Source organism: Crocodylus siamensis, chromosome 5, assembly GCF_052110815.1.
Source record: "Crocodylus siamensis isolate JL-2025a chromosome 5, ASM5211081v1, whole genome shotgun sequence".
NCBI classification, from domain to species: domain Eukaryota; kingdom Metazoa; phylum Chordata; order Crocodylia; family Crocodylidae; genus Crocodylus; species Crocodylus siamensis.
The window spans coordinates 44,378,028-44,397,112 of record NC_143399.1 but is presented as its reverse complement, the minus strand read 5'-3'; the positions used below and the strand labels follow the sequence as shown (position 1 = coordinate 44,397,112).

Below are 19,085 nucleotides of genomic sequence, written 5' to 3'. Positions count from 1 at the left end.
TTAAATATCACCAATCTGAGATGCATTGTAAGTTTTGCTTGCCAATGAGATGTCTTTAATCAAAAACATTTTTCCTTGTCACCTAAGCTCACTTACATAAGTGCCTAAGAAAAGAAAAAAATGAACAGTCTGTTTTCTCTTTAAGAGACCTATCCCCTCCCACACCCCTTATACTGGTCCAATCTTCCCACAGCTGCCCAAAAACACTTGTAGGAGACTGGATTCTATACACAGGACTTAGAGGTAAGGTCAATGAAGGAACTAAATAAACCTGTCTATTCAGATCATGTACAAGGTAATTAAGCTAGTACCTCTTAATGATGTATTTAACTGGAAATGTGGGTGGTTGTTTGCAGATAATACACTCAATTAACACCAGATGTGCTTGCCTTTGCAACTATGTGTTGATTTAATAAATCATTTGGAAACTTTTTTTTGTCATATGTAACAGGTTCTCAGATGCACAGGAAACCTAAGTGCACCTGAGACAATAGATGTTAGGACTTCTTTTAGGCTACCTTTGTTTCAACATACCTGTAATGTATTATATTGCAGATGCTTTTAGGGATTCTTTCATAGAAATAAATGTTCAATTAGTGTTAGAAAAGTGCTGTACCAGTAAAAAAGAGCAGATAAAACAGAATTTTTCTGAGTAACAGCAGGTTCTCTAGTGGGAAGTAAGAAATTGAGTGGTGAATGAGTTGACTTTCCCTCACCCCAGCCCCTCCCAAAACATTAGAAATGGTAGAAATTTTCATATGAGAAATGTAAGGCTCAAGTGGAAGAAACTGAAAACAGGAGGTGCAAAGGAAAAAATCAGCATTTTGACTATCAATAATAAGAAGCTCAATATTTTGGAAGGAAAATATTTTTCATTTTTCTAATGAAAAATCTTTCTGGCAAAATTTTTTCCACTCTTTCTACTATAAACAATGGTGAGTTTGGTGTGTGTCTGCTTTTTGAAGGACTTCCAGGCTGTGAGATGTGATTGCTCTGTATGAGTGGTTGAGGTTGTACTGCCACCTTCTAATGAGGGTGTGGTGCCAAGCCTGCTGGGTTAGGTTTATATGCTACTTAAGAAGTTGCGGACTGCTTCATGTGCTGTCATTCTGGAGTGAAGGCACAGGTGATCACTGAAATATCAGACTGGATTCTGAAACAGCAGATAGGACTCCACAGGTGGTAACAGCTTCAAGGGACACTGAGACAACTGAAAATTTCAGGGAACCTGGAAAGGAGCTGCAAGAGAAGAAATCCAGGTGGTCTCAGAGATCCATCCTTCCCTACAAGCAAGTGACGACAGACAGACGATATAGACGCCAGACGCAAAACTGCTAGCAAGGCAAGTTGTACAAAGTGAGGGGATGAGACTTCATGGGACACTGACCGTTTTCTATGCTGAAGGGATTTTGTGTGGTTTGGCCAGTCTCTAAAGTACATGCTCTGCTACTATTCTGGGTGTCAGACTAGCTAATTCAGTTAGGAGGGAGTTGAATAAGATACAAAAACTCAGGTTGTTCAGCAAGTAAATACAAAATAGCATGCAACTGTGTAACTTACACTCAAGATTTTGTGAGCGTAATGAATCAAGGCATGGAATCAGAAATGTTTCCGTTCTTTATATACCATTGCTAGGAGGTGGGAAGCAAGGAGTGAGAAATTCTCCTATATAAGAAAATAATCTGACATGTCACTGAAACCTGGTGGGAGGATTCACATGACGAACACACAAAATAATGTGCTACAACCTAGTAAGGAAAGTCGACATCAGTTAAAAGGGGTGGGTGTGGCATTGCCCAGTACTGCTACCCGTAGCATTACCTGTTTACAAGTTACTGACCAGAGATTGGAAGTACAGACTCAGGCTGTTTATGGATCAGTGCTATCATTGAGAACATGCCAGATGGGACTCTGGTGAGCATCTGTTATAGGCCACCAAATCAAACAGGACAAGCATCTCTTTCACTGCCTATATGTACTGAGTAATATCCTGGGAGATGGCACTTTGGAAGGCAGGGGCAGCTCCAGAGGAGTGCATTGGTGCAGCTGCAGCCCCTTTGCTACCCAGAGCTCCAGTCTCAATCTCCTGGGGCGTTTGTACACACCATGGGGGTTTACTTCAAGTTAATTCTCCCTAAATTGAAGTGGTAGGTCTTTAAAAACACCACTTCAATTTAAGGCGAAGTAAACCCCCATGGTGTGTACACAACGGTCAAGCCCAATCCTTACATGCCTCTCCGGTGGCAGGGAGGAGAGGGTGAGCTGCTGGCAGGCCAAGCAGTGCCTGAGCTGCAGGGCGGGAGGGACCGGTGCTTCCCTCCACAGCAGCAGTGGCACACCCCAGGCACCACCCACCCACAGGCACCTGGCCCAGGTGGTCCCAGAGGGCACCGCAGCCACAGAGGGAAGCACCAAGCCCCTGCGCAGCTCAAGCAGGCAGGCAGGCTCTGGGCAGGAAAAAAAAAAGACAAGGCTTGCTGCTTTTTTTTTTTCCCTTCAGTGGAGCCTACCTTCCTGCACAGGCTGCCTCTGGGCTGCCTTCACAAGCTGCCTGCACAGCCCCTGAGCTGCATGGTACCTGGTGCTTCCCTCCAAAGCAAACTAAACCATCTCAGAGATGTTTTATTTTGCTGCACCCCAAGGTCATTTAACATTTATTACACCACTGACGCATGCAGACAGCCACTCCATTAAAACACATTATGCCACCAACATGTGAAAACATCTACACCATTAAAGCAGTGCAAAAGGGCATTAAGCTGCTCTAAAGGCCAATTTTGTGGCATATACAAATGGCCCTGGACACGCACGCAGTGTGCTGTCCATCACCATAGCCTCTTTCAGCCATTCTAGGTAAGCAACTCTTAGGAGGTATTGTGCTGTTAGCAAAACATCCTAGGAATTATTACCAGCTATGCAAGATAGTTTTCCAGCATAAAGTATCCACAGAGCATGCTTACTGACTGACATTGATTGCATGCACATATACATGATGCAGGTGGAGGAGCTCCTGTCCCTTCTTCCCCATGCCCCTCCAAGGGGTTATGGCCATGCTTTGCCCAGCAACCTAGTTACGACAGCTCTTACCCAGGAAAAAGGAGACCTGGGTTCTAAGCACTTCTCGCCCCAAGGAGTCTCAAACTTACATCTCCCACTTCCCTGGAGAGTGCCCTAATTACCAAGCTTGAGGTTCATCTGGGTGAGGCCTCTTCCATCCCTCCTAAGGAAGCCCATTGGGCAGCCAAGAATGCAGGAATCATGGAGACAGACAGAAAGCAAGGCAAAAGGAGCCAGAATATGGTCCAGTGACAAAGGCATTCTCCGAGGGGAAACAATTATAATTTCTCATCCCTGCTGTCAGTGTTCTTATGCATTTGACATTAGAAAGTCAATGGTTAAAAAAGAAAAATAACTTTGAAATCATGGAGCAAAACTTATGAGTCCCCATCTCCACCACAGGAGGGTCTTTATCACTAAGCTATAGGTGCATGCTTTGTCTCGCTTGCTCCAACTAAATAGGTCTCCCAGGGGTATGGTATGCGTAAACAAGGATAATTCAAGCCTGGCTGTAGGCCATGTATCTCATCTAGGTGACATTATCTCTGCAGATGGCATCGGGGGAAAATGGGGTAGTTTTGGGATTGATATTTTTAAAAAATGTCATGAAAAGTTTTCAGGAAAGTGCCATAAGAATCATTTAAGTTGTGTGAAACACCTTCCTGTGATAGATCAAGAAGCTCCAATCTGCATAGTTTATCAAAGTGAATCTTAAAAGGTGTCTTGATTGCAGTCTCTAATTACTTGTACAAGGAAAAGATACTTGCTACTAGAAGGCCCTTTCATCCAGCAGACAGACGTATGGAGTTTCAGCAGTGAAGCTACACCAAAGTGGGAATAAAGTACACATTTTTAACAGTGAGGGTGAAAAAAACCAACTTACCCACCTTTCTGAGGTGGCTTCTCCATTATTTGAAGTCTTTTAGAAAGGGTGTAGTTCATCCACAAGATATGGGACATAAAGGGTTTTGTGGGTGAAATGCAAATTTTCTAATGACTCTACCACATGTAAAATACAGAAGCAGTCCCTAGAGACAGGACTAGAGCTCCTCCTTCTAAGCTGAGTGTCCTAACCACTAGACAACAGTCAAGCTTAATCTTGCTCCCTCTCCTTGTGACCCAGTAAATCCTGTGCTCTTTGCTGTACACTGGTACTGCTTCAAAGGGGGGATGAATGGATCCTGCCTACAGCCATAGGTAGAGGAGCACCTGGCTTCTAGATCCCCGTCAGGCTTTGGTAGAAAATAGGTGCTCTGCTGTTCAGACTGGGAGAATACCAGGCACTTGTACAAGTAGAACATTAGGCACCTCTGGAAATTTGAAGTCAAATAGGAAAGACAACATCTGAGTTTGGGACAAGGGTTTGGGATTGCAGTACTGGACGGAGGCATTTCTTGCTAGCTTCAGTCAGCCATTTCCAAACTAGGGGCTCTTGCCCCATGTGGAACTACAGCAGTTATGAGTGGGGATTTGAACCACAAATAACCCATGGTTTCTCTGTGCTCCATGGGACACAATTCCAGTAAGAAAGGACCTTGGTGTTAGAAAGGTGGCCCTGCTATCATGTTGCTCAGCTTACCACTACTGTTACCACTCTGTGTGCAGACATGAATGTTATAGGTGAGAGGGGAACTAATAATGCCTTTGACTATAGCATTTTCCACACCGTTTATAATATTAATTTCCGCGGAAATAGGGCAGAAACTGATCTGCAATGGCTGTGTGCACTGAAACGATTCAAACCAATCCTCCCCTGATGCAGGAGACCATGGTAAAGAAAGTGGCAATTGTTGGAGCTGGTGTCACTGGACTGACCTCCATTAAGTGCTGTCTGGAGGAGGGGCTTGAGCCCACCTGCTTTGAGAAAAGTGATGACTTTGGGGGACTCTGGAGATTCACAGTAAGTGTGGATCAATTGCTTGGGGCTGTAAATGGTTTTAATGGCTTCTGTCACGGGCTCTTGTCCAGCAATCAGAAGGGCTTATTCCTCAGTAGAGACCCAGGACAAACAGTCCATCTAGTTCAGCTGCTATTAGGAGTGTAATAAGAGCAGACATGGGCAGATCCAGGAATTTGAAAGTGGGGGGATAGGAGATACCACCAGTGTCCCCTTCCCCACCATGGCAGCAGGTGGGCAATGGCAGCAGTTACTGGAGTTTTTTCTGGAGTCTCCAAAACAGATAGACTCCTACCCCTACTGCTCATCACCTCCTCCCCTCCAGTGTAGGTACCCCCTCCTCTTCCAGTCTCCATCAGGGATTTCCTCTGGGTGCAAAAAGAGGAAGCTTGCCTGCTGCCCTTGGCTACCCCATGAGCAGGAGAGCCCCAGGGCTGCTTCTGCACCTCTCCAGCTGGGGCCATCAGTAAACAGCAGCCTGGGGTCCTGGACTTGGCTGGGGACAGCAGCAGTGGAGGGCAGGTCCCCCCTTCCAGCACCTGCTCCCAGGCCACAGAACACACGTGGGAGCAGGCAACACACTTAGGCCATAAAATAAAATTTCTAATATGCTTATAATGTATTTATTCCCTTTAAATGTTATGTGAATCTTTTCCCAAAACTGTTGCAAGTAATTAAGTATGTCGTAAGTCCCTGAAATTCTGTCCTTTACTGTGGAATGACACTTAAGCTACAAACAGATGTTGCATTTGTCCTAGGAGAAATCTTTTTCTCCTGGAACAAAGTGGAATCCTTCAGATGCCTATCTTTAAGAAAGGGAAAAAGGAGGATCTAAGGAACTACAGGCTGGTCAGCCTTACCTCAGTCCCTGGAAAAATCATGGATCAGGTCCTCAAGAAATCCATTTCTAAGCACTTGGAGAATGTGATCTGTAACCAGAAGCAAAAATCCCAGTGGGATGCATTTATACAATGTCAGAGCCCAAACTCTCTGCTCTCCTTGATTTATAAGAGAATCTGGCCCAGAGCTTCATATACAGGTTCATCTCACCCATGGAAGCCCCCATCCTATTCATTGAAAAGGACAGGGGTCTCTGCCTATGCATCGATTATTGGGCACTGAACCAGATGCCCAGTTGCAATCAGAACCCTCTTCCCCTCATCCTGAGCCGATCAGGGAGCTACAAAACAGCACTCCTGTTCAACCGTGCTGGGGATGAGTAGAAACCTCTTTTAGAACCCAGTATAAGCACTTCAAGTACATAGTCATGCCCATTGGGCTCACAAATGCCCCAGCCACTTTCTAACACTTCATTAATGACGTGCTGCAAGACCTACTGGATAAGTCTGTAATTTCTTACTTTGATGATATACTGGTCTTCTCAGAGGACTCTAACCAACATTCAACATATGTCTGAATAGTGCTAGAAAGACTGCCTCAGTGTGGCCTTTTTGTAAAATTAGAGAAATACACATCTGACCAAATGATGATTGAATTACTTGGATTCATTTTAACCCCGAAGACCTCAAAATGGACCCCCAGAAGATTCAGGATGTCTGTGAGCACACCCCCCCCCACCCAATGTCAAGGAACTTCAAAGATTCCTAAGATTCACAAACTTCTACTGCAGATTCATCACCAGTTTTCCCCAGGTAGTAAATCCTCTCACTATGCTATTGTGGAAGAATATTCAGTTCTACTGGTCAAAGTAAGCCCAGCAAGCATTCAACACCCCCTGAAACAGGCCTTCACCTCTGCCTATGTGCTTGCTCATTCAGATCCAGCCCTGCCATTTGTGGTAGAAATGGACACATCTAGCACCACCATAGATGCCATGCTTTCCCGACGGCAGGGTCCCAAAGAGAACTTACACTCCTGTGCTTTCTTTTCCCCAAAACTTACCCCAGTGGAACAGAATTATGAGATCATGGATTGCAAACTCCTGTTCATTCCACTGGCCTTTGGGGATGGCAGCATTATCTAAAAAGAGCACAACACAAAATACAGGTCCTCAGCAACCACAAGGACTTAGAGTATTACTGTAAGGCAGAAGCTTTCGGTCAGAGGCAGCTGCACTGGGCACTCTGTTTCTCCCATTTTGACTTCCAAATAATGTACCAACCTGGGTCCAGGAATGGAAAAGTAAATGCCCTATTCTAAAAGATGGAATATGATGCTGATCCTGTGTGGGCACCAGGAGAATCCAGCTCTGTTCTGAAGCTGCATAATGTCATTGGCGTCACATGACCAATAGATCTGCTAACATTGCTTCAAGCTGCCACCCAAAAGGAAATTCCCCCCAAGGAGTAGACCACCCTCTCTTGACAGCCCCACCAGATGCAGGAGAGGGTTACATTCACATGGGGTAGGAACTATGTGCACCCAGATCTGGCCAGACTGACAGTGCTTTGCGCAAGATACAACTCACTGTAAGGAGGCCACCCCAGAACAAACAAGACCTACCTATTAGTTTCCTAATACCTTTGGTGGTTATGCCTGTATGAGATAGTCCAAGACTTCATCCAGATCTGCAATGTTTACACCCACACTAAAAAACCCATACAGAAACCATGTGGGCTCTTCCTGTTCCCCTTCCACCCTGGTCCACTATTTCGCTAGACTTTATCGTTGAAATGCTCAAATCTAACTGCAAGGAGAGTTCAGGCCTGGAAGAGGTTGATATCCAGGCGTATTGGGCAAGGTCCATCATTTGGTGGTTTTAATAGCACACTGGAAAAAAAGTGGTTGATCCTGCCTCAGGGCAAGAGTAGAGCTAGATGACTTCTTGAGGTCCCTTCCATTCCCATTCTCTATGGTTCTGTTTATTCTGTTATATGACTGGATGAAGAGATCCATCCAGTCCTGTTCTGATTGAAGCTCTTTACGTAAAATGCTAATCCCTAATCACATCCTGGGTCTCCTGATGAACAGAAACTAAAATGCTGTGTTTTACTGCATATGTTGTGGGTGGGATTCATTTTCCTTATGCTCTTGTGTTGATAGGAACACATTGAAGATGGAAGGCCAAGCCTGTACAAATCTATGGTCAGCAACACCTGCAAAGAGATGTCAGCCTTCTCAGATTTCCCTTACCCTGAAGATTTTCCAAACTATCTGGTCAATGCCAAGTTCTTTGAATATCTAAAGCTGTATGCAAAGCATTTTGACCTTGTGAAGCACATCCAGTTCAAGGTAAGCTACAGAATGTATTGTTTCATTGAAACAAGAGGATAAGAGCCTGCTAATGCTTCCAGCTGAAAGAATTATACCTTTAGACAAGCAAACAAGGCTCATGCTCATAGTAGCAAAGAGCTTGGGTCTATTAACCCTTGGTGGCCCAACTGATTGGTTCTAGATGCACAGCCACTAACCTCCATTACACTTGTAATCTAAAGTCTGGGATGCTTCTCCATCACAATAAACCCCAGTTTACTTGAGTTGGAGAGTCCAAGAACAAGACCAGCACTGGCATCCTGCTAGTCCTCAGACCACCCATCACCACTAGGTTCTTAGCACAGCCTATGGAGATGTTATGTAGCTTGGTTATAAAATCTCTGATATTCATTATCAAAAGTAACTTGAGGATGCCCTTGTTTTCTCCATGAACTGTCAGTCTATCATCTCAACTGCATGCTCAGACACATGCAGGACTGGGTTGTGGATTGAGAAAAGGTGCATATGAAACCCCTTCCACAAGTAACAACACTTGTATTTTGGTTATGTGATGATGCCATTTGTAGGCCAGGGGGCAGATCTTCAAAAGGGTTTTGGCACCTACAAATGCAGGAGGGTTCCTAGTATGATTTCTTTAAGCACCTGGACACCTAACTCCAACTGAAACCTACTTCTGGAAAAAAAACACCATTAAAACTCTGACCCCCAGGGTTTTAGGTACTGAACAAGCAGAACACAAAGAAGTTTCATGCCCCATAGGCTTGTTCGCAGCACACTGGGAAGAAGGTATGTCCTCTTGTCTTGACCTGGTTAGTTTACTTCTATCTATCTGTTTAATTTTTCAGACCACAGTCATCAGCATAAAGAAACACTCAGATTTCTCTACCACTGGCCAATGGGATGTTGTCACGGAGTCCAACGAGAAGCAGGGGTCATCTGTCTTTGATGCTGTTATGGTTTGCATTGGATACCTCTCAGAGCCTGTCCTCCCTCTGGAATCTTTCCCTGGTACCACATGTTTTGTATTTACTATTAAGTTCTTCCATGTGTTTGGTATGAAGGCTAATAAATTTCCTGTACACTAAATACCTGGATTTGCCCATTGCCATCAACTGACCTACATTATTAAGGGAAGGCCTTATTCTTCTAGGTACCTCTTAAATACATTTTTAATTCACTGGGTAGCGTGCAAGGTGCAATATGATTGCACTGGGCATACTACTTAGAGAATTGGTCTGGATAATGCATTACCAGTTATAATAGGATATGGCCTCGGGCTCCAGAGCAAGAAATGGGCTGGATTTCCCTGCTGTAAAATTAATTTAATTTGACAGCATTGTATCTGCTTACAGTAGTGGTAAATTCAGCCCTTACTTGTACGTAAGGAAATTTGTCCTCTTAAGTTATCACTACCTTTACTTCTATCAGTTGCATTTGACAGAAATGCACGTTTTGGGGAAGACAGGTTCACAAATTTTCTTAGTCCTCCTTGACATATTCTCAAGGAGTTGGAAACCTTTTAATTTTTTGGGAGTGCCTGGAGGAGCTGGCTGTGAATTTGAGCTACCACCAGAAACTTGAAAAAAAACTTTTTGGTTGCATCATTTCAGTTTTACAAATCATAGCCTTTGGTTTGGAGATAGGGAACATTTCAAATAATGTTCTGCAGGAACTGGGACAAAACCCCTTCACCAAAACATTATGGACCAGGCATTAGAATACCTTATTCTCCAATTCTGTGTAGCCATACTAGTTGCCCACTAGGCCTGTGCGAAGCAGCTAGTATTTGCTTTGGATTTGGTTTCGGCCATTTGGGGGAAAGTGATTTGATGCAGTGATTCAAATCGCTGTCCCGAATCAATTCGGCCAAATCTGATTCAGAAATTCGGATGCTGCTGAATCTCCAAATCACCCAGGCCAGGCCCATCTCCCACGTGCTCTCCCAGCTCACCAATGGCTTGCCTTGCCTGCCCCAGCTCCTGACACTTGGGGAAAAAAAAGCCCCAACTCACCAGGTGCTGCCAGCTGGGGGGGTGATCCCTGCTGTCCCCCACTGTCCCACACTGCATCAGGGGCTCTGCATGAGCCCCCCAACCCCTGCCTGTCCCCCCATGGCTGCCCCACCTGCCACAGCTCTGGCCCTTTAAGAAAAGAAAAACAAGGAAAACCCCAGACTCACTGTTCCTGCCAGCGGGGGGCAATCCCTGCTGCCCCCCACTGCCCCAATGCCACATGGGGGGGCTCTTCCATGAGCCCCTCAAAGTCCCAAGGCCACTGCAGGACCTGGTGAATCCTGGGGGGGGTTTCACTTTTTTTTCTTAAAAGGCCAGAGCTAAGGCAGGTGGGGCAGCCATGGGGGGCTGGGGGAGTGGGGCAGGGAGTTCGTGACAGCCCCAAATGCAGTGTGGGGCAGTGGGGGACAGCTGGGATGCCCCCCCCCACCACACACACCCAGCAGCACCCGGTGAGTGGGGGCTTTTTTTTTTAAAGCACTGGGAGCTGGGGTGGGCAGGGCAGCCATGGCGGGGCCGGGACAGTGTGGGGGGTGGGGGGCATGGGGAGCAGGCAGCGGATGGGGTCTGGCCCCATGGTCCAGCCCCCGCCCCCCGCAGCCTCCCCCCCTTCTTACCAGCTCCAAGTCCAGCTGCAGCTCCCTGCTGCAGCAGGTAGGGACTGCCCAAATCATCAAAGCTCTCTGAATCATTCCCAAAAATTCAGAGAGCTTCAAGTCAATTTGAACCTTTTAATTAGTCCCCTGATTCAATTTGGATTCGGAGATTCGGCCACTGAATTGGGCCGCATCTCCTCCAAATCAAATCAGCACCTGAAGCTTCACCCAGCCCTATTGCCCATATGAAAATACTTATGCAGTAGTCCGGAGTGACTATGCAGAAAATTACAGTGCTTCAGGGTCTCTAATACAGATGACTTGCCCACATACATGCATATACAAACACATACATACACAGTCTCATGAACCACTTACATACATTCAGAGCCAGTTCCTGCTTCCTTTCCTCACCACCTATGCTGGAGTTGGGGAGCGAGCAAGAAGTGATTGATACCTCTCTCCCTGCTCCATGGTCCTGCAGCTTCCGTGTTTTCTGCGATGGGAGAAGTGGGAAGTGGCTATTCTGGTTCTTTTCTTCTCCCTAGCTTTGTTGCTGCTCATCTCAGTAGGACAAAACAGAGAACCCTACACCTACATTTCTTCAGAGAGGCAGAGGTTGTTACCATGAAAATTTATTCTCTCATAACTAGATGGATATGTAATAGGCACAAGGTCTAGTGCTGCACTTCTATTGTTTTTATTATTTTTTACCTCTTGGTCAGGAAAACAATTTCATTAACATCAGTGGACTCTGAGATATGTCCCGCTGGACTCTGATTTCTTGCTATTCAATACCTTTTAAAAATGCTTTAGATCATTCAACAAGTAATCTTCTCCCTTTCTTCTCCAGGAATTACGAAGTTTAAAGGCTCATATTTTCACAGCCGGTTTTACAAGCATCCAGACGTATTTCAGGGGAAGAGAGTGCTGGTGGTTGGCATGGGGAATTCTGGAGTCGATATTGCAGTTGAGGCCAGTTGCGTAGCTGAAAAGGTAGTCTGTCCAACTGCTTTTCAATTGGAGGGGAGGGGCAATGAAGTATTGTTGGATGTATCTACAGCCAGCAATGGCACCAGGACCCAGCTTCAAGGGGTTTGGGTGCACCCTGTCCATATATTCTCTACCTACCTAAAGACGTGCTTCCAGTGGAGACATTCACCAGTGAGACTCCTTCAGGCACAATGGTGATAAAGGCCACAAGAGCAGGCAGAGGGACAAGTGGAGAGCCACAAACCTTATGGCAGGAGTGGACAGAGGGTGGCAGGGTGTACTCAAGCCCCTCAGTACCAGGACTCCCTGCCACCTCCATGTAATTAAGCCCTGAGAGGCCACAGTGGCACACAGGAAATTATCAAGAGAATCTAGTTTGCTACATTTCAAAGTCTTAGGAAAATATCTAAGTATTCACAATGCTTTGCTAGAAACCTGAGGTGATGGCAAATGCTATCAGCCCCTAGGGTTGCTAGTATTTTACAAGGGCCCACATATACCATTCCAGTGCAGTGGCAATGCGTATAGGGTGCACGTGCACCCCCGAGAACTCCAGTGCACCCCCTGATTGGCTGTGCTCACCACTTAGGTGATGGGCAGAGAGGGTAGGCAGGAGTGCTGGTGCCACCCCTGCAAGTGCCAGCCAATCACTGCAGCTGCACCCAGAAGTGGCTGCAGCCACTCCCAGAAGCGGCTGCATCCATTGATAGCTGCAAAACTCCCTCCAGGCAGTGAGATCTGCTGCAGGGGGACCCCACCCCTCCCAAGCAGTGAAACTGGTTGCAGGGCGGGGCACGTGCCCCTCCTGACTAAGGCAACACCAGTCGCCCATGGTCTGGTCTGTGGTCTGAGATAATGACTGGTGGGACAACCAGGTGAAGATGGCTTTTTCTCTGTCCTTCTGCACTTTTCCCTCACACTTCTAAGAGAAGCTAAAAAAATTTGTTAGTGTTATAAAGTCAGGGGGACAACCTTTTTCTGGGATCAGTTTTATGAAGGAAATTTAGCTGCTAGCGCAGTGGTTCTCAAATTTTTAGATTCAAGACACCCCTCATTAGATTCCAGACACCACCTCCATAACTTTTGTGACTTGAACAGCACACATTATCAAAAAGTAATTTATTTCTTACAGTGCTTATCTCCTTCCAGAGGGAGCAGGGAATGGGGGTGGGAAAGCAGGCAGGCAGGGAGAGCCTAAGCCTCTCCTTATCTGCATATCTCCTCATACTTGGAGCCTAAGCCTGCCCTTATTTGCTTATCTCCTCTTGTCTTTTGTGAAGCCCCTCACTGCCCCAAAATGTTGGTGCTCCCTTCTCTTCTAGGTGATGATCAGCACTGGCCGAGGCGCATGGGCCCTGAGTCGAGTTTTTGACAATGGTTATCCCTGGGACATGGTGTTCATAACGCGTTTCATGAACCTGGTCAGAAATTCTTTGCCAGGGCCCATCCTGGGGTGGATGATTGCAAACAAGATGAGTCAGTGGTTTGACCATGCAAACTACAGCCTGATTCCTCAGGACAGGTACTTCAGGGATTTCTATTCAGTGTAATGATAAATTGGTTTCTGCATTGGAGAATGGAGGGGAAGTGCACTCTGGACTGAGGTAGATAAGATCTTGGCCCCTAACCAGTGCAAATGGTCAGGGCTGCTAGAATCTGGAACCAACTTCCAAGAGAAGTGGTGCTGGCTCCTACCCTGGGGGTCTTTAAGAGGAGGCTAGATGAACACCTTGCCAGGGTCATTTGACCCCAGTACTTTCCTGCCATGGCAGGGGGTCAGCCTTGATGATCTGCTCAGGTCCCTTCCAACCCTACCCTACCAACTATGAAATCCACTCACTGGATGTTATTCAAAAAGGTCCTTATAGCCCAGCTGAAGAAGATAATCTCCTCACTTGCATCATGCAGATGAGAAGCACTTCTGAATAGCCTGTTGCAAAGAGCTAGGTATGCCTGCTATGACTTCACTCCTGCAGCAACCTATTAAGGTGCAGCTGGGAGATTAAAGTGGGATTATTTTTATAAAAAGTGAAAGTAAAATTAATTTTGGTGGCCCAAATAGCACACAAGACAGATGACTGTGATGTCTGTGTGAACCAAACAGGCTGCAGGAGTGGGTTCCTTTAAGTCAAGCGTATTGGATTCATGCAGCACAACAGGCTGGAGGAGGGGCATGGAGCTAGTCTGCAGGCCAGGTAAGGTCCACAGACTGGCCCCATGTGCAGGATCCTGGACACTCTGTATGTGTTTTTTGCAGTGCGTGTGGCTGGTTTCAGCCCTGCTCGCTACGTGTAGTATACGGGGCCATCTGGAGTATGGGCTTCATGTAGCACCTGTACTAGCCAGGCTGTGTACACTGGAACCAGCGTAGGGGCCCAGGCTTCAGCCATGATCTGAACCAGTCCTGGATCCATCACAGAGGCCCAGTCTGCATACAGTGTGCACCAGCTCCAGCCCAGTGCAGCACAAAGTGCCACAGGACTGACCCAGGGTGTATGCGGCATACTGTGCCCAAGTCAGACCAGCCCTGAGCACTGGATCTGAGCTGGGCAGCCTCTTTATGGGCCCGATCCAGACCAGCCTCAGTGTCAGTATGTCGGTGCAAGGGCTATATGCAGCACATGCCCCAGACTGAACCCACGCTGTGTCCACCTCACACACCTGTGCTATACAAGCCATGTGCTGTGTGCAGGACCAGAACCAGCACATGCTGCATGCAGCAGAGAGCACAGCAGGCCAGATGATACAGCTTCATGACATGTACTTTTGACACTTCTGCGTGCATTAGATTGGAATCCTCTGGGGTCTCATTTGAAATGGGATGAGACATGGGGCACTGCTTTCACCATCCCAAATCACATGACATTGGTCATCACTGTAACCTGCAGATGAGCAGTCAAGCTCTAACGCTCTATTGAAGCATGTAGTGGTAGCAGATGTTCTCTTGGGTTCTCTTGGGCACCTTGACTCTCCTATTTGTCTCCCTACAGAAGAGTAATGCGGGAGCCTGTGTTGAATGATGACTTGCCAAGCCGTATCATCACAGGGAAAATCACAATAAGACCAAAAGTAAAGGAGTTCAAGGAAAACGCTGTTGTGTTTCAGGGCAGCTCTGAAGAGGAGCCCATTGACATCATTGTCTTTGCCACAGGATACACATTCTCTTTTCCTTTCCTGGAGGAATCTGTCCTGAAAGTGGAAAACAAACAGGCATCTCTGTACAAATATATATTTAACCCTCATCTTGAGAAGCCCACGCTTGCTATTGTCGGCCTGATCAAGCCTTTTGGTGCAGTGATGCCTGTTGTGGAGATGCAAGCTCGTTGGATTACACGGGTCTTTAAGGGTAGGTGTAGCAGGAAGGTTGGTTAGATGTGTGCTCTTTATGTAGTGGAAAAAGGAAAAGGAACCAAGTATGTTTCAGACACATGGTAGAGAGAGATGACCTCACAGTCGTACAGATTCCACAGGGCTCTCTTTGTGGAGAAGAATTATGCCTATTGAGTGACTTTCTAAATCAGGTTGTGTCACACTTGATTTCTCCACTGTACTCTTTAGAAATCAATGGAATCCTTTGCATAAAACAAGCAAAATACCCCAGAGTGAGATGCAATAATTTTCTTGAAGATGCTCAAATATATTGTCTCAAGAGAATTCAGGACCTTTGTTTTTTCCGCTTGGAAATGCCTACTGTAGCTCATCAGTGGAGTAAGAATAGGGTTCAAAGGATTAAAAAAAAGTTAGGAAGCCACAGTAAGAGTGTTAGCCCTACTTCATTCTGAAAGTAAGAGTGACTACACTTATGCTGTACATCAGAGGGTTACACAATAGTTTTAGGTAACTCCTGGAGCTTTTAACCCCTGGAATGTCCACACATTAATTAGAGCCGCGATTATTAAAGTGCTGCCACCCTACCTTCGGAGCACATGTAAAAATGCCCAGGAAGACTGAAGGCAAAGCCTGCTCTCAAGGCCAACTTAAGTACAGTTGCCTGGCTATTGACACATATTACCTATTTGACTCTAAAGGGGGCTCACTGACTCAGTAACTTCCTGCCTCCCAAAGGTGCCTGTTTGCTAAAGCAAACATTTTTCTTGACCTAATTAAGACCAGGAGCATAAATGCATCCTTTCAGACATGGAGATTTGCTAATCCAGTATTCAGTCTCTCTGTTGCAAGGTGTTATGTCAATTAGAGTTTTTGCTTTTAAAATGTAAATTCACCATTGTCTGGTCGTAGCCTCACTTCTATGCCTCAGAGCATATAGGCAGGTGGCAAGGAGTCAAAGAAGCCCTGTCAAATGCTAATTCTAAGAGATTACCTCTTCTAAGTGTGAATAAGTGAGAATTACTTAAGTTAATTGCTGCCCCACTAAAACAACATTAGCTAGAGTATAAACGTATATCAAAATTACATTTATATCAAATACTAAGATACATACAAGTACAATAAGGTTACATACAGTTTGATGTTACCTTTATATAGGACTACACATGCCACTTCAGTTAAATAAACTGAAGAAATCATGCAGGACACCCCACAAACCCCCTTCTGGTGATGCATGAAACTCTTACTGAAGGCAAGCCCTTAACGGGGAAACCCTTTTCTGTTTCCTAGGCCTCTGTCAGTTGCCTCCAGTGACCACCATGGTGAAAGAGGTCACCGAGAAGAAGCAGAACAAAATTCACTGGTAAGCCAACTTTGCATAATGCGAAGGATTTTGACTCCCATCTGGGCTAGGGACAGAAATTATACATAAACTGGTATAGGTGATCAGAGATGAGTTCAAATTTGTAACACAACAGAAGTTCAATACACATAAACTGCTTTCAAAAATGGTCAAAACTGGTTTAAGATAAACCTGGATGGAGGTAGTATCCGACTTAACTTAGTTAGATTAAATCGGTTTGTCCCAGATCCTCTCCCAATTCAAGTTAACTCTAAGTCCCTCAGCATCCCAGGATACTTTGCACATCCCCCATCATGGGGAGAGGGCTAGCCTTGGCCCAAGCTGCCTGCTCCAGTCGACAAGACAGCCATGGTCTAGCACCCCCGAGCTCCTGCCCTGGGCCACTGCAGGCATGTGGCTGCATTTCTGGACTCAGAAGGGAATGTCTATTCATTTGCTTATCAGTTCAATCTATGCAGTTTAGACTAATCTGAGGAGATTGAATCAATTCATCCTCAGGCTTTTTGACTAGAAGTATGGGAAGCAGCTGAAATCAGATACCAGTGCTGCAGCTATTCCCTAGATCTATAATGGAGACGGCTTTGGGCTGCCCTAAAGCCCAATGTGGATTTAATTAGCTGGCAGTAACATCCCTCTTCTTTCTTTTCTGATTCATTAAGGTTTGGTTTCTCCTTCGACGAGGTTCTGAAAACAGATTGCCTTGTCTATGTTGATGAACTTGCCTCCTTCATTGGCTCAAAACCCAATTTACTGGCCCTCTTCTTCAAAGAACCAAAACTGGCCCTGGAAATCTTCTTTGGGCCATGCACCAACTATCAGTATCGCCTGGCTGGACCAGGGAAATGGGCTGGAGCCAGAAATGCCATCCTGACCCAGTGGGACCGAACACTGAAGCCAATAAGAACACGAGTCATAGAAGATTCTTCAATTTTTTTTCCATATTTGCTTAAAATATTTGGGCTTTTTGCACTCTTTGCTGCACTTTTTCTTGGCTTCCAGTAGTCCAGAGGTAATGTACAATCCTGTAGTCATTCCTTGCCATATTATTCTTTTTTGACTATGCAGCATCTCCATTTAGGGTGGCAGGGAACACACACTTCTCAAAAATGTCCCTCTCAGGAAAGTTCTTTAGAGTAGAAAGGCTTCTAAAGGTAAGGATTATACATCCAAGTTTAAAGCAGTGCCATTGAAACATTTCTTCTACAGCTGAGCTACATATTAAGACCCTTTTTCCATGTGAAAGATGTGCAGATTTCACTAGTGGTGTGATATTAAATCATTTTAAACTGGTATGAATGATAGGCATACATCTACCATTTTTTAGGAATGGTGTCTTTCAAATCTCCTTTGCTTTCATAGTTTCCTGTGTAGGAGGGGCAAGGAGGAGCAATGCATTGCTGGAGGGGGTATTGCAGGTAGAGGGTGCGTTGCAATTCTAACGGTTGCCCAGAGTGCGCTGTTTTCTGTGGAGTGAGTGAGCATCAGAGCTAAACAGACGCCCAGGGAAGGGTCCTTACTTAACTTTTCTTGTTGCCTGGCTAGTTTACCAGGAGACTGATACATATGGAAATAGCTTCTGCTCTTGCCTGTAGTTATCTTACTCTTTCTAGAGGTCGTGAATCCTAAAGATGCAATTATCTCAGCTCTATTACTTCATTAACTGTCATTTGAAAGTAATAAACATGTCAGCTCTTCCTTTAGGTTTGTTTTAAATATATTGACTTGGAAGCCTTTTCTTTTATGATATTGTCTCTTTTTGGAAAATCAATAGTCCAAGAACTGGAATGCTGCCCTTGAATTTGGCAAGGGAAGCCCAGGCTCCATTCTCTGTTCTTATGAAAATTGCCTTTCTGACGGGGAGGGCAAAATACAGCCTGCAGGCCATATCCAGCCCGTCAATTGATTCTATCTGGGCCACGGATAAGTTTTGGGTAGACCTGTATCATGTCTGTTAGCATGTTAGTAAGTGTTGTTATTTTGATTAATTGTGGAAACAACATTAAGGATGGGGAACTGCTCCTGCATGAGGCCCTTCTGGATCACTGGAGGGCAGCAGGGCCCAACATTTCACCCCTGGCCTTGCCCCCAGCAGGGCAGCAGCACTCCAGGCGCCATCTTCACTAGCCTTGTGCAGCAGCAGGAGAGTAGCAGCATGTGCCCAAGGGCCTTTTGGCATGTACGGGGCTGGCAAAGTAAATGCGAAATGTTCCACGGGGAAATGAGCTGCAGTCCTGCCACACGCAGCCTCTGTCCACTTCCCTCCTTATTTTCCCCTGGTTAATGGGGGTCTTAGCTGAGCAGCAGGCAGATACAGACTGCTCCTCCATGGAGCTGCATGCTTTCTGCCCCCAGCCCTCTTGCTCGTACTGCACTCACACAGATTCACCGTTCTCGCAGGTGCACTGTGCTCCAGGTAGCGGTAGACATGGGGCACGCAGTGCATCCTGGTACACACCCAATTGTGTGGTAATTTGGGAACTTTTTCTGGAAAGGTGTGGAAATGTGACTTTTTATGTAGAAAACTTGTAATTTTATGCGGCAGTTTGGGAACTTTTTCTGGAATTGTGTGTGGAAATATGGTAATATTCTGCAGAAAACTGGTTGTGGTATATGTAGTATAAAGTTTATACTATAAATGCCAAAACAAGTTTTAAGTATAGCTCTTG

The 19,085-nt window shown here is 45.7% G+C and overlaps 1 protein-coding gene across 2 annotated transcripts; it reads left to right on the top strand.

Annotated features, from left to right (window-relative positions):
* The first annotated feature begins 818 nt into the window (after nucleotides 1-818).
* Nucleotides 819-18,134, top strand: LOC149863999 (flavin-containing monooxygenase 1-like). Of its 2 annotated transcripts, XM_090047705.1 has the most exons (9): nucleotides 819-1,342; nucleotides 4,820-4,957; nucleotides 7,958-8,146; nucleotides 8,974-9,136; nucleotides 11,590-11,732; nucleotides 13,052-13,251; nucleotides 14,720-15,075; nucleotides 16,347-16,419; nucleotides 17,079-18,134. In XM_090047705.1, the coding sequence occupies exons 2-9, from the start codon at nucleotides 4,826-4,828 to the stop codon at nucleotides 17,419-17,421; spliced, it is 1,599 nt and encodes a 532-aa protein (XP_089903831.1). In that variant the 5' UTR covers nucleotides 819-1,342; nucleotides 4,820-4,825; the 3' UTR covers nucleotides 17,422-18,134. The 2 variants fall into 2 exon arrangements, with proteins under 2 accessions (XP_089903831.1, XP_089903829.1); XM_090047703.1 differs by lacking the exon at nucleotides 819-1,342 and having other exon boundaries at nucleotides 4,781-4,957.
* The last annotated feature ends 951 nt before the right edge of the window (nucleotides 18,135-19,085 follow it).